Genomic DNA, 12,998 nt, shown 5'->3' on the forward strand with positions numbered 1-12,998 from the left:
GGAAAAATGAAGAAAAGAATGCCCACGCTTGCTGAGTCAGCATTCTGTGTGTGCTGGCCGACTGGGTCCTCGCGATGGCCCGAAATGGAAACGTTTCTGTTACGTGTGAGGCCCTGAGGCCAGAGGACCATGCACTTGATCTCGAGGCTGGATTTACTACGTGCACAGCAATCTCGTCGCACCAAGGATGTTAGCGGACAAACATGCCAATGTCCGCTTTTCACAGTGCGTCCAGACTCCCGCCGAGGTATGATGATATATTTCAGGGTATTCCAGCGTTCTTTCCCCGCACTTTTTAAGGACATGACAGAGGAGGGCTCCGAGGGAGGCTTCCTGCCGTCGGAGGTAGTACTGCCAACGTTCTCCGCCCCGCCCTTGGCCTTTGTCTTCCTCCCTTCATTAGTGCCACCTGACGCATACTGACTCATTTATTATCATTTCTTTTACCAGAAGGTAAGCTTCGTGAGATCAGGAGCCATGTTCTTTTCAGCCCCTAAAAGAAGGTCTGGCATAGTCGGCCTAAGTCACTAAATAGTTGATGAATTTGTTAATGCTAGAAGCTTCCTCAGATTCGGCAGCTCACATGTCAGCATGGGTCTTGAGTAAAGAAGAAAAACCAAAAAGGAGGTTATTCATGTTAAAAAAAAAAAATATATCCTATATGGGCTGTGGAGAATAGACAAGGGAAAGAAAGGAAGAAAGTCACTCGCTCCAAAGTTGTCTTCAGTTCAGTGCTCAAGGATCCCAGTCCCATGTTTTACGCGTGAAAACGTTTGATGTCCATCTCCTCCACCCAGTAGTTAACACTAAAAAGGGATTTGAAAATCAGGATCAAAGATGCAGCTGCTTTCCCATGCAAGCAGCAGTTGAAAAAGAGCCCAAAGTGATAGTATGGCCTCTGTTCTGTTGTCTGTGCCCGATCTGTGACTTTTTGGGAAGACACAGGTAAAACGAACTTCATGCTGAGGCGGGTGTGCTGCTGGCCCCTTCTCGTGTCCTGAGCAGACTCGGGAACCCGTCCTGTCGTACGTCCTGTGGAAGGATGCTGTTCGCGTGCAAGGTGCCACGCGAACCTCTGCTACGCGAAGTGTGCCCACGGGGGCCACTGGAGTCCCATTTCAGATCTGACAAGCAGGCCCACTTGAAAGGCGGGAGCGGTCAGAGCAAGAGGGAGCAGTAGGACAGCTGGGAACTCTGCACTGGGGCGCCATCGGCCACTGCAGCTTGGTGGTGTCCACAGGCTGATGGTGGCTGAGGGCCGTCTCTCCAAGAGCAGGGCTCAGCCTTGCTGTGGTGGTTGGGGGCACCAAGAGATCAAGCCACAGCAAAGCCCCAGGGGAGACCATCCTGAGTCCTTTCTAGCACAACTCTCCCCGTTCCCCTCAGGCTGTGGGGTCTGGAACCTTCCCTGCCTCAAGGGGAATTCTAGTACCACCCAGAGGTCGTGCTGGGGTCCAACAAGAATCCGCTCTCACAACCTCCTTTGGGGCGTAAATCCGAGGTTTGGGTAAAATTCTCAGTGTAGAAGGACGAGTAAATAGAAATTCTCTTCACACAGTTTGGGGCCTTATGAAAAGCATCTGCGTAACTAAAGCGGCAGAGCCTACCATTCCAGAACCTTCTTACGCCCACCAAACATGGGTATCCCCATGTGCCCGACATGCTTCTAGATGCTTTGAATGGACCAGTGAGCAAAAACCCCTGCCGTCATGGGACATACTTCTACCAGAGAGAGAAACAAAGCAGGACTCCGTAGCTATCACCAAAACGTGTTCATGACAGGGACAATTGAGAACAACCTAGACATCAGTGGAGAAAGGAGTAAATGTTTGTTTGTTATATAGCACTCAAGCATAGTGGTTTATTTCACAGCTGTAGAGCCAGAAGGCTGGGTTGTAAGCCAGCTGTACCCTCACGGGAACCCCACCTTGCTTTTCTGAGATGTAACTGACATATAACGCTGTGCAAGTGTAAGGTGTACAGTGTGTTGATTTGATACACTTATATACTGCAAAATGTTTTCCAGCGTAGCTTAGCTAGTACCTCCATTGGGTCACATAATTACCATTTGTTTTTGTGGTGAGAGCGTTTGTGGTCTATTCTCACAACAACTTTCAAGCACATAGCAGGGCATCAACTATAAACGCAGTGCTGGTGCTGTGCGTTAGGTCTCTTAGGTCTCCTGAACGGACTCATCTTAGAGCTGGAAGTCTATGCCCTCTGGCCAGCATCTCCCAGCAGCACCTCCCCCCGCGCCGCCCCCTCCTCCTGCCCGACTCCTGGAAGCCACCACTCTAATTCTGTTTTTCTCAGTTCCCTTTTTAAGATTCCACATATAAGTGAGAGATACCAAAGTTGCCTTTCTCTGATTTCTTTCACTTAGCATAATGCCCTCAAGGTTTATCCGTGTTGTTGCAAATGGCAAGATTTCCTTCTTTCTCATGGCCGAATAATATTTTATTATATATTTACCATATTTATGCATTCATCCATTGATGGGCACTTAGGTTCTTTCCATATCTGGCTACTGTGAATAACGCTGCAGTGAACATGGAGGTGCAGCTATCTCTTCAAGATCCTGTTTTCACTTCCTTTGGGTGTATATCCAGAAGTGGGATGGCTGAATCATATGATAATTCTATTTTTAAGTTTTTGAGAAACCTCCATCCTGTTTTCCATAAGAGGCTGCCCCAGGCTGCAGTCCTACCAGCAGTGCACAGGGCTGCCTTTTCTCTACATCCTCATCAACACTTCTGTCTCTTGCTTTTCGATGACAGCCCTTCTAACAGGTGTCTGGTGATACCTCGTGTGGGTGTGATTCGCCTCTCCCTGATGATTAGTGAGGGTGAGCACGTTTTCCTGTGCCTGTTTGGCCATTCGAATGTCTTCTTTGGGAAAATATCCAGTTCCTCTGCCCATTTTTTAATCAGATTGTTTTTTGTTGTTGTTGTTGTTGAGTTGTATGAGTTCTTTATATATTTTGGATATTAACTCCTTATCAGATATTTGATTTGAAAATATTTTCTCTCATTTGGTAGGTTGCCTTTTCATTTCATTGATTGTTTCTTTTGCTGTCTAGAAGGTTTTTAGTTTGACGTAGTCCCACTTATTAATTTTTGCTTTTGTTACCTGTGCTTTTGGTATCATCCGAAAAACTGTTGCCAAGACCACAGCCAGGGAGCTTTTCTCTTCCTTCTAAGAGTTTTATGGTTTCAGGTCTTACATTTAAGTCTTTAATCTATTTAGAGTTAATTTTTGTGAGTGGTGGTCCATTTTCATTCTGCATGTGGTATCCAGTTTTTCTAACACCATTTATTAAAGAAATTTTCCTTTCTCCATTGAGTATTCTTGGTTTGCTTGTCAAATATTAGTCAAATGTACACGTAAGCTTCACTTCTGGGCTCTCAATTCTATTCCATGGTCTATGTGTCTGGTTTTATGCCAGCACCATACTGTTTCGATTGCTATAGCTCTGTATTATAGTTCGATAACAAGAAGTGTGATACGTCCAGCTTTGTTCTTTCTCAGGATTGTTTTGTTTATTCAAGGTCTTTTGTAGTTTCATATAAATTTTAGGACTGTACTATTTCTGTGAAAAATGCCATTGGAATTTTGATAGAGATTGCACTGAATCTGTACATGGTTTAGGGCAGTATGGACATTTTAATAATATTATCTTCCAAGCCACGAGCATGAAATAACTGCCATTTGTTTGTGTCATCCGTTTCTTTCATCAAAGTCTTGTAGTCTTCAATGTACAGGTCCTTCATCTCCTTGGTTAAATTTATTCCTAAGTATTTTATTGTTTTTGATATTATTGTGGATGGGATTATTTTATTTATTATTCAGATGTTGTATTGTTGGTATATAGAAATGAACCTGATTTCTGTAAGCTGATTTCGTGTCCACTCCCTGATTTTAATTTCTCATTTGTAATATGGGGGTTACAGGACTTAGCTCACAGGTCATTTTTAGCATTATATGAAAAATGAAAAGCCTTTAGAATAGTGCTTAGAACACAATCTGTGCTTAATAATGGTAGCTGTGTTTATTATTATGCTGGTAACGGAGCACAACAAAGCAGTTAAAAAGCAATGGACTAAGTCCATATATCAACATAAATGATATAAATATACAATTGTCCGTGACTTATTTATTCAGCAACATTTACTGAGTGCCTACTGTGTTCCAGGCAGCATTATATAGGTACCTGGGAATCCTTAGTGAACAAAGAGCCCGCCTCTTTGGACCTTACATCCCAGATTTAGTATGGAATAAAAAGTATTTAGCATGTAAGGAGATTATGTGCTCTTTTAGGAGGGGATAAGTGCTGTGGGGAAGGAAAAAGGAAGTCTGGAGGTTTTTGGGATTGCCAGAGTTAAGCTGGGGAGTTGGTGGAATTTTAAGCCAACAAAACAAATACGAGAAAATGTTAACAATTAGCGGCTCCAGGTGGTGAGTATACAGGTGTGTGTTGGGTTATTTCTTTTGCCTTTCTACTATTTAATTTTTTTCTCGAAAATTCCTCTCTGTGATACAAGAGATAAAATGAAAAGATGATAATGAATCTGAAATGTGGCGTTGGGTTAGAAGCAGAAAAAATCTTAAAGGAGCTAAACGAGATCTATTTCTCGAAAAGACTCTAACCTAGACATGAAATTTTAAAGTCTGTTAGAGATAGACATGAGTAGAACCACGATGCAGAAAACCAAATCGTCACACAGAAGACCAGTATGACAGTAAATAGAATCAAACAAAACCAGAATGAATATACCCAAAGCAACACTTACAGATACAGTAGGACATATTTCTGCATTGAAGATCTAAACAAAAGTGATTAAAAACGAATCCAGTACTGAGACGTGGCCTGCTGGGACTGTTGCAGAAGCACTTACTTAAGGGACCCAATTCCTTAGTTCTCTTTTGTAGGTGTGGCAATGTGCCAACTGTAAAACCGTTTTCAAGGCTCCCTTGCCTCTTCCTGCTGTGTGGAATGTGGATGTGACAGCTGGAGCTGCAGTGGCACCCTGTGTCCACCAGGAGGCAACAAGTGGACGAGTGAAGGAATGGAAGGCAGGGTGCTGAGGGAGATAGACACACGTGAGAGAGAAGAAAAAAGAAAGATGGGAGACCCCTGGACCCCTGTTGGCCTGCGTCCATACGATACCAGCCTTGAATTCTACGTCCGGGTTCGTCACATGTGATTATATATGTACAGACGCACACACACACACATATGCGTACATACATATATATATATATATATCTCTCTACACGTATATAGATAATAAATATATACATATAACTATATATGTAAAATTTTAAACAGCCCTGTGGTCTGAGTTTTCTGTTAAATGCAGTTGAGCCCACTTTTAACTGAAACAAATCCGAACAATAAACATCTGTGGGAAAGGAAGATAATCCAGTCTCATCGGCCAAGCGGCTACTGTGGAAGGACACGTGACAGCCACGCGTGGGCCCCCGGGGCACGTGACCGCCACACGCGGGCCCTGAACCGATCTGGCTAAGGCCCGGCAGCGCCACATCCCAGCCGTGGACCCACAAACCAGTTATTTACTCTTGAAGCCTTAGTTTCTTCATCTAAAAACTAGAGAAAACATTTACTTTATAAAATTGTTGTAAAGGTTAAGGGCAGTTAATATACATCAAGCTCTTTGTTCAGTGCTTAGAGCTCTCGGGAAACAGAAAATTTATTGGAACAACCAACTGGAGTCTGCTCTGAGAAGGATTAAACACATCACGAAGGGGACATCCTTTTATTTGGTATTGTTCAGAAATAGCTCTACAGGCAAATAAAAATAAAAGTATAAAAGTATCAATTTTATAAAGGAAAGATTTGCAACTACTGAATATAATCAAAATGCTGGAAAAGAAGACAATGAAAAACTTATACATCAGGTTTAATGGAACAAAATAGAAAGTTTGAAAATAGTCCTAATTATTTGTCGTTTAGTATGGAATAAAAAGTATTTTAAAACAATGGGGAATTGAATTATTTCAGCATTGGTTTTGGGATTATCAGTTTCTCATGTGGGAAAAAAAAAAATCTACTTAGCTCCTAAGCCAATGCCACATGCCAAAATAAAATTTTAGAGGGACTGGGGAGTAAAATGTAATAGAACATAGATGAATATTCACATCACCGTGGGGTGGGAAAAGCTGTTGTAAATGTAACGTCAAATGCAGGAAGTAGAACAAAGATGGGTACATGTGACTAGAAAAATGTCTAAAAATTTAGACTTTTATGGTACAGTTGGTTATAAACAAAATTTAAAAGTAATTGATGTGCTTAATAAGAAACTTACGTATGCAATAAGAGAGAAGTCTCCCAAGAAGGTTTTAGTAACAGCCAGGTCTGGAGGCCTATTCTGAGGTCTGTTCTGGTGTTGCCTCTGTCCAGTCTCATGGGACAGTGGCCAGGGGGTCGTTCCACCCCAGGACTCAGGAGCTGAAACATGACTCATGTCAAGATGTTATCTTCACCTGCCAGAGGTGCCGACTGTGTGACCATCAGTCAGGTCCCGTCCACTGCCTTCTGCTCCCTCAGGGCCTGCCGAGTGTCCGGGACAGGCCGGGTCTCTGAGGAGCAGAGAGAGAGATGACTTCTAGGGTTAGGATTTAAAACTAAGTTTACTTGGCCATAAAGCCCCTCGGTTCAGTACCCATCTTTTCCCCCCAAACAATCCGAATAAGCACTTCAAGTGGAAACATCTTTGAAGTTATGTGGTGCAAGACTTAATACACTGTTTTTGTTTGTTTGTTTGTTTGTTTTTTGCTTTAAAGGGGGAACTCTACGGCCGTGTTTCTTTTTTCTATGATATTTTCATATTTAGAGCGAGTGACAGGTTTAGGAGGACATGGGGGGCGTTGGGTCTACCTCTTCCTTCTCCTGTTGTGTTTTTCACTGTCAAAATGTAAATATGTTGCCTAATGGGGTAGGTAGCACCGCACTTCAACCAGCGTGAGATTAGGGTCTGAGATGGGACCCAGGACAGGTGAGAACTGAAGGGCGAAGAGAGGGCCCTGGTGCTCGCGGGAAAGGCGGCGAGGATGGGGGGCCCGCGGGACGACTGTCGTCGTGCCCTCAGCTCAGCCCCCAGAGTAGCGTCCAGCCGGTCCCGGTGGGGCAGAGGCCCCGGGCAGTGCCAGCTCGTCGTCGTTTCGGGCGTTGGGCTTCGCAGCAGTCGCCTCTCTGCTCTCCCCTGCCTCCTAGCGGGGAGCGAGGCTTTGTGGCGATAACAAGCATCTCTGTGCGCAAACCGAACTTCAACAGCCCAGACGCGGGTGGCCCCGTGATCCCACATTGCCCCGCATTAGCAGAGGGAGATGGCGTCCCTCCCACGGGACAGCCTCGTGACACGTCTCTTCCCTCCTCACCTCCCAGACAGCTGCAGCATGACTTTCCCCGGGCCCTGATTTTCAGCACGGATGATTATTTCTTCAGAGAAGATGGTGCCTATGAGTTCAACCCTGACTTCCTGGAGGAAGCGCATGAATGGAACCAGGAAAGAGGTGACACAGCCCTTTCCGAGCTCGCGGGATGCCCCATTGTGTACATACGTGGTAGCAGAATGAGCAAGTCCTACCGGAGGAGTTTGATCAAAAGTTCTGCCATTCCCCACCCCCCCAAACAGATGTCAGAGCATAACCCGCTAGATGCCAGGAAAAAGAGAATGATGGGTAATGGGTCCTGGGCTAGGTGGCATTAGCGTTATGTAATGAGGACGTGCTGTGATAGAAATGACAAGCTCTGGGTGCGCTCACCCCCCGTCTGATTGTTGCGTGTCGTTCACTGTTGTGTAACGTTGTGTTGCAGCAAGGAGAGCAATGAGGACCGGCATCTCGCCCGTGATCATTGATAACACCAACCTGCACGCCTGGGAAATGAAGCCCTATGCCGTCATGGTAGGAAGAACCTCATTCTGAATTCGCGGTTACGGGCATTTGCGAGAAAGTTGAAACTTTTGTTCTTTGCTCTTTATCTGACCTTCCAGATCTCATGCTCATGACACATCTCACGAGGAGGAGGTGAAGAGGTGTCATTTTGTGACAACTCGCTGACACGCTACTGTCAGACAGCATACGGTTCTGAAATGGCCCTTGGTCAGGCTTTCGACAGTTTTCCTGTCCTGGGGTCTTCCCCGGGGAAGGCTCACGCGGGCGCTTCCGTGGGGGCCTGCGGAGAAACCAGACCAGCTGCCGCTACAGCAGAGCTGTCCACCCGGTCACAGGACACTTCTGTGCTCGGCCGGGAGCTCGGTGCTGTGCAGCATTGCTGCACGGGTCCCAGGGCACGAGCTCTCAGTCTGAACACAGATGTAGGGTTAGCGCCGTTAGCCCGTTACTTGCCAGGACTGAAGCACCAGAGCCCATGGAAAGGGAACGACACGGCCGTGTGCCCGAGATGGACACGGCAGGGTGCACACTTTAATTTTGAAATATGCCTGATCTTTTTTCAGACATATTCCATCTTTTCTGCTACTGAGTTATCAGTCTCTATTGGGTGTAGGAAGGAGAAAAGATGGAGACACATACAAGGACAGGAAGAAGACAGCTGGGGGTCCCGCGGTTGTCACGCCTGAGCCCCAGCTGGCTGGCTGGCCGGCCAGTGGCCCCCTCCCGAACTGGGCCCGTGGCAGTCTGGTCTCAGGCCGTTACACGTTTTGGGCAGAACTGCTTACATACAGGGGTGGGTGTGCTTTCCTCTACATGCTCATCAGTTTCACTTAGGCTCAGGTGGTGGGACTTTGGAGGGAGGAGTGTCCACCGGGTGGCTGGTCCACTCAGGAGAGAAGTGAACAGGGAAATGAAGAGTCAGTGAAGGCCGGGAGAGGCTGAAGGGAAGTCACGTTACTTCGTGCTTCCCAGATACGTACAATCTTCTCCAGCCACCACAGCTGCTAGTCAGACCCAGAAATGGGACCTTTCCCACGTGGGACGTTTGAATCCTTCCCCGATGACAAGGCCATCTAAACGACGAAGAGGGAATCTTGTCACTGAGCCCTTTTCGTTGACCTTTCAGCACCAAATGCTGGGTTTGAGAGAGTAGCCTCGCAGTGGGTTTGGGGACGCATGGGGTATCTGGGCGTTTGGGGGAACCTGCCGCCGTGTTCTGCCCTCGAGGGGCCAGGGCCCAGTGCAGGGAGCCGTGCTGCTCTGCGTGGCAGGGGGACTACTCGCGGAGGGAAGAGTGTGTAAAGTGCGCGTGGGGATCCCTTTCATTTCATAAGCTCTGTTCCTATGGCACTGTCACCCTCTAAACCAAGGACAAGGCGTTTGACGGACGTAAAAATATGGTAATCACACAAACGGCTTTGAGACGCCGCTGAGTTCTTGGTCATTCTGTGCACAGGGCATTTGAAGCTAGTTCAGGTGTCTATTTAAAAAATGTCCAGAACAAAGAACATTTATAATTTTACTACATACTAAGTAAAGTGGACCGGAATTTGTCACTGGGAGCCATACTGTGATCTGAGGGTGACCTAGTATTATGGAGACGAACCGGCTGTGTTAAGATGAACCCAGGCATTGGATTCCTGCTAACACAAAGGGAATTTTAGAAAAGATTTGTAGTGAATGTTAAGTGGCAGCATGAACGTCCCCAAACATGCATACCATGTCTTCAATGTTTTATGTACTTTTGAAAAATCAGGCACTTGAAAATAACTATGAAGTTATATTCCGAGAACCTGAGACTCGCTGGAAATTCAACGTGCAAGAGTTAGCAAGGTACTTCTTTGTTTTTCTAGCTCCTCATTATGTGTCCTGCTATTTTCAGGTGTTTCAGACCGAACAAAAGAATCTTTTCAGGCTGGAAATGGACATGGTAGTTTTCAGGCCAGAAATGGTAATTCTTGGAAATTGATAACTTTGGAATTATTAATGTGAAGACTTTAGTTTGGGGTCAGTTTTCTAATATTATGCTAAATCTTGGCTTGGACTTGGTCCTTTAAAAAGGACACATTTAACCTTCTGTTAAAATGCTTCTTCATTAATGAGCATTTAAAAACACTGTCTTCTGCATGGGTTTGCACATGTCTGGTGTTGCATTAGGCAAAACAAAGATCTTTAGATGTCGGACAGTGTGTGGTTCATTTTTGGCCCAAATGCTGCTTCTAATTTATAAAGCAATAAATGTCCAAATGATACTAACTTGCTGACCGAGTGCATGGATTCTGATATTCATTATCTGTGTCATTTGATAATGTCAATGATTTAAAAGTAACCAGTGAGATCAGAATTTACTTTGTAGAAATAAAGCTAGTTCCTCCTTTGGTTACAAGGAGGCAGAGATTGCGAAGGGGCTGAGGACCCGAACCACCGAGATGGTTGTTAAGCTCCCAGCTCGCAGCTCCATTCCCGTGGTTGCTTCTCTGGTTTTTCTGTTTTGCCCGGTAGCCCCATTTGATTTTCCTGCCCACTAGAATTTAATAAGTGTCTAGACCTATCTAGGCCCAACTGACATAAATCGATTATAGATAGGTGCATGCTTAACTTGCAAATAGGTAAAAAAAAAAGATGTCATGGTCTTTCTTGTCCTGAGGCATAGAATTGAGATTTCCTGAAACGCAGCAGCGTTTCTGACGCATTAGCTCCTCGCAGGCCTCGGGGTGGTTTAGGGGCGGGCAAGGCCGCGTGGAAACCAGGAGAGAGAACTGCTTAGCAAGATGCGCTTCTGTCCGCTGAATCCTGAGAGCAGGGAGGGCATATCTGTGTCATAATACGGGACTTGTAAGACCGGAACCCATCTTGACAGATGGCCTTAACTAAATGTCTGCGTTTTTTTCTTTTCTGTGTAGAAGAAACATTCACGGGGTCCCACGAGAAAAAATCCACCGGATGAAGGAACGGTACGAACACGACGTCACCTTTCACAGCGTGCTGCGTGCAGAGAAGCCGGGCCGGATGAACAGAAGCCAGGACCGGGCCAGCGCCTCGCCCCCCCATCGCAGGGGCTGCTGGGCCCCCTGCGCGGAGCTCCCCGCCCGGAGGGCTCCCAGCGGCGTCACAGCCGGGGGCTCCTTCAGCCGGAGGGGGCGTTGTCACCATGGGTATTAGACACCGCCTCACAGGCACCCGTTTTCCTAAATCTGTTTTTACTTCAATTTTTGGTATTCATTCTCCGTTCAGTTTTAGTCCAAGCTCTGACCATGCCAGTGTGAATAGCCGGACCTGGGCGATTGTGAGAAGTCACCGTGCCGTCCACAGCGGGCGTTTGGTCACTGACCCTGTGTGCATGGTCTGACGCTGGGAGTTCTGCAGGTTTGGGTGAACAAAGTACTCTCTCCAGGGAAAGAATTTGAAGCTAAAACTCGAGAACGTACCCGGGAAGTCAGTCTGTCACTCACCTAGGTTCATACGTGAAGCAAAGCGTTCATAGTGTACGTGAGCCTCAGTACCCCTTTCTCTGAAGTCATCTGTTTTTTCAGGAATTCACCTCCATCAGGAAAGTTGGACAGGTGGGGAGGAGCAGTGAGAGGTAGGAAAAGTCTTAGTGCCATTGCTACTTTTTTAATCTGTGTATCCAAAAATGTGAGATATGTGGCTATAATGATATTGATTTTCCTTTAAAATGAATATACTAGGAAGTACACATCAAAGGGAATATTGTCCTTCCAAGGAGACACTTGGAAAATTATTTTTATTCTAGTGATGTATCATTGTTAAAAATGTCTGTCAAGTCCTTCTTAATAGCTCACACAAGCTACTGAGGAAAATCGGTGTCATTATTTAGTCACTCTTTGTAGTCTTGTGTTTTAACTGCCACTTTACTGACCAGGATCGAACCTGAATACTGTTTGGCTGTTGTGCTAATAGTGTAAATAAAACAAGCCTCTTTTATAAAACATCAGTTTTTAAGAGGAATCATTAAGCAGTTTTTAAAATTTTGCTTCTAAAGGTAATTAGTTGGCGGCCCCCATGTCTGGGGTCCAGACCACAGAAGGGGTACGTGAAAGTCATGCCCACTGTCACTTCAGCAGTCTTGGTGTCCGTGTGGCATTAAGACAGGGAAGTTCTACAACTCTGCAATGTCTCTCTTCTACCAATACTGAATTTATGAATCCAAATTCTCGGCAGGTTGGAATCAGATTAATCTGGTGTGCGACCTGATAAGACCACATAGGATGTGTGCTTTATTTCTTGTTGGCCAACAGCTTTTCTCTAATGTTCTGTGAAAATTATTTTAAGTGTCTTATATGATGGTGCTTTTATCGTTATTAAAAATTATATATGGTATTGCTTTATATGGATTTTCATTGAATCTAAGTCTTTTTTGTTCAATAATATAAAAAATTAATTATCTACCACAGAATTCTACCATATTAAGAACCACTTTTTAAAAATATCATAAACCTATTTACCGGTGTTCTTTGAAAGGAGACATAAAAGACAAAAACCAACCTTATTTTTACTTGTTTATAAGGCATTTGATCTGTGCACATCAAAAAGACATTACTTTAGCATTCCACTATGACTCTGTTGAATCTGTGACTACCAGCAATGCATGTTTTTTCTTTATTAACATTTAAAGAGTGGTATCTCCTTTAACAGTTTTGCTAATGAAACCGAAGTTTAGTGAATTTGAATAAATCCAAAGTACTGTTCAATTCTACATGTCCAAGCACTGCACACGATAACCCTCTGATAATCCTGCTCGCCCTCCTGTCCAGGCCTGGCCACACTGAGTGCCCGTCAACTCAGCCCCTACAGAATTCGCTCCTCGGGAGGGCTGGGCTCCTTCAGGACGGCGGAGTTACCGTCCCGGAGTCGAGCCCTCCTGATGTAGGACTGGTTCCTGGCGTGGGACTTTGGGTCATTTGGTCTGAGTGACCAATATGGACAAGTGACCCCAGGCTACAGATCCAGAACTTTTCTAGCTCAGAAAAGTAGTTTTCCAGTCTGTCTCTTTCCCGCCCATGACTCCTGAAATACTTGGTATGGAAGCATAAAAATAATTGGCGAAATGCAGCCTAGAA

At 45.3% G+C, this 12,998-nt stretch overlaps 1 protein-coding gene and 1 non-coding gene across 2 annotated transcripts; both read left to right on the top strand.

The window, feature by feature from the left end:
- Nucleotides 1–825: 825 nt before the first annotated feature.
- LOC112482941 lies at nucleotides 826–947 on the top strand. Its single transcript, XR_003047457.1, has one exon. It is a non-coding gene; the product is annotated as a small nucleolar RNA SNORA16B/SNORA16A family (small nucleolar RNA).
- A 6,124-nt stretch (nucleotides 948–7,071) lies between these two features.
- On the top strand, nucleotides 7,072–12,272 carry N4BP2L1 (NEDD4 binding protein 2 like 1). The gene is made up of 5 exons (XM_006915856.3): nucleotides 7,072–7,142; nucleotides 7,235–7,533; nucleotides 7,838–7,926; nucleotides 9,674–9,750; nucleotides 10,821–12,272. The coding sequence occupies exons 1-5, from the start codon at nucleotides 7,072–7,074 to the stop codon at nucleotides 11,077–11,079; spliced, it is 795 nt and encodes a 264-aa protein (XP_006915918.1). The 3' UTR covers nucleotides 11,080–12,272.
- The last annotated feature ends 726 nt before the right edge of the window (nucleotides 12,273–12,998 follow it).

This window comes from Pteropus alecto, unplaced genomic scaffold (assembly GCF_000325575.1).
Source record: "Pteropus alecto unplaced genomic scaffold, ASM32557v1 scaffold16, whole genome shotgun sequence".
Taxonomy (NCBI): domain Eukaryota; kingdom Metazoa; phylum Chordata; class Mammalia; order Chiroptera; family Pteropodidae; genus Pteropus; species Pteropus alecto.

What these genes read in the sequence shown, in the direction of transcription:
- N4BP2L1 (XM_006915856.3), top strand. Translation starts at nt 7,072, where the DNA reads ATGGGGGGCCCGCGGGACGACTGTCGTCGTGCCCTCAGCTCAGCCCCC. An exon ending in GTAGCGTCCAGCCGGTCCCG is followed by an intron (nt 7,143 to 7,234) that starts GTGGGGCAGAGG and finishes CCTGCCTCCTAG; the next exon opens with CGGGGAGCGAGGCTTTGTGG. An exon ending in TGAAGCCCTATGCCGTCATG is followed by an intron (nt 7,927 to 9,673) that starts GTAGGAAGAACC and finishes TTGAAAAATCAG; the next exon opens with GCACTTGAAAATAACTATGA.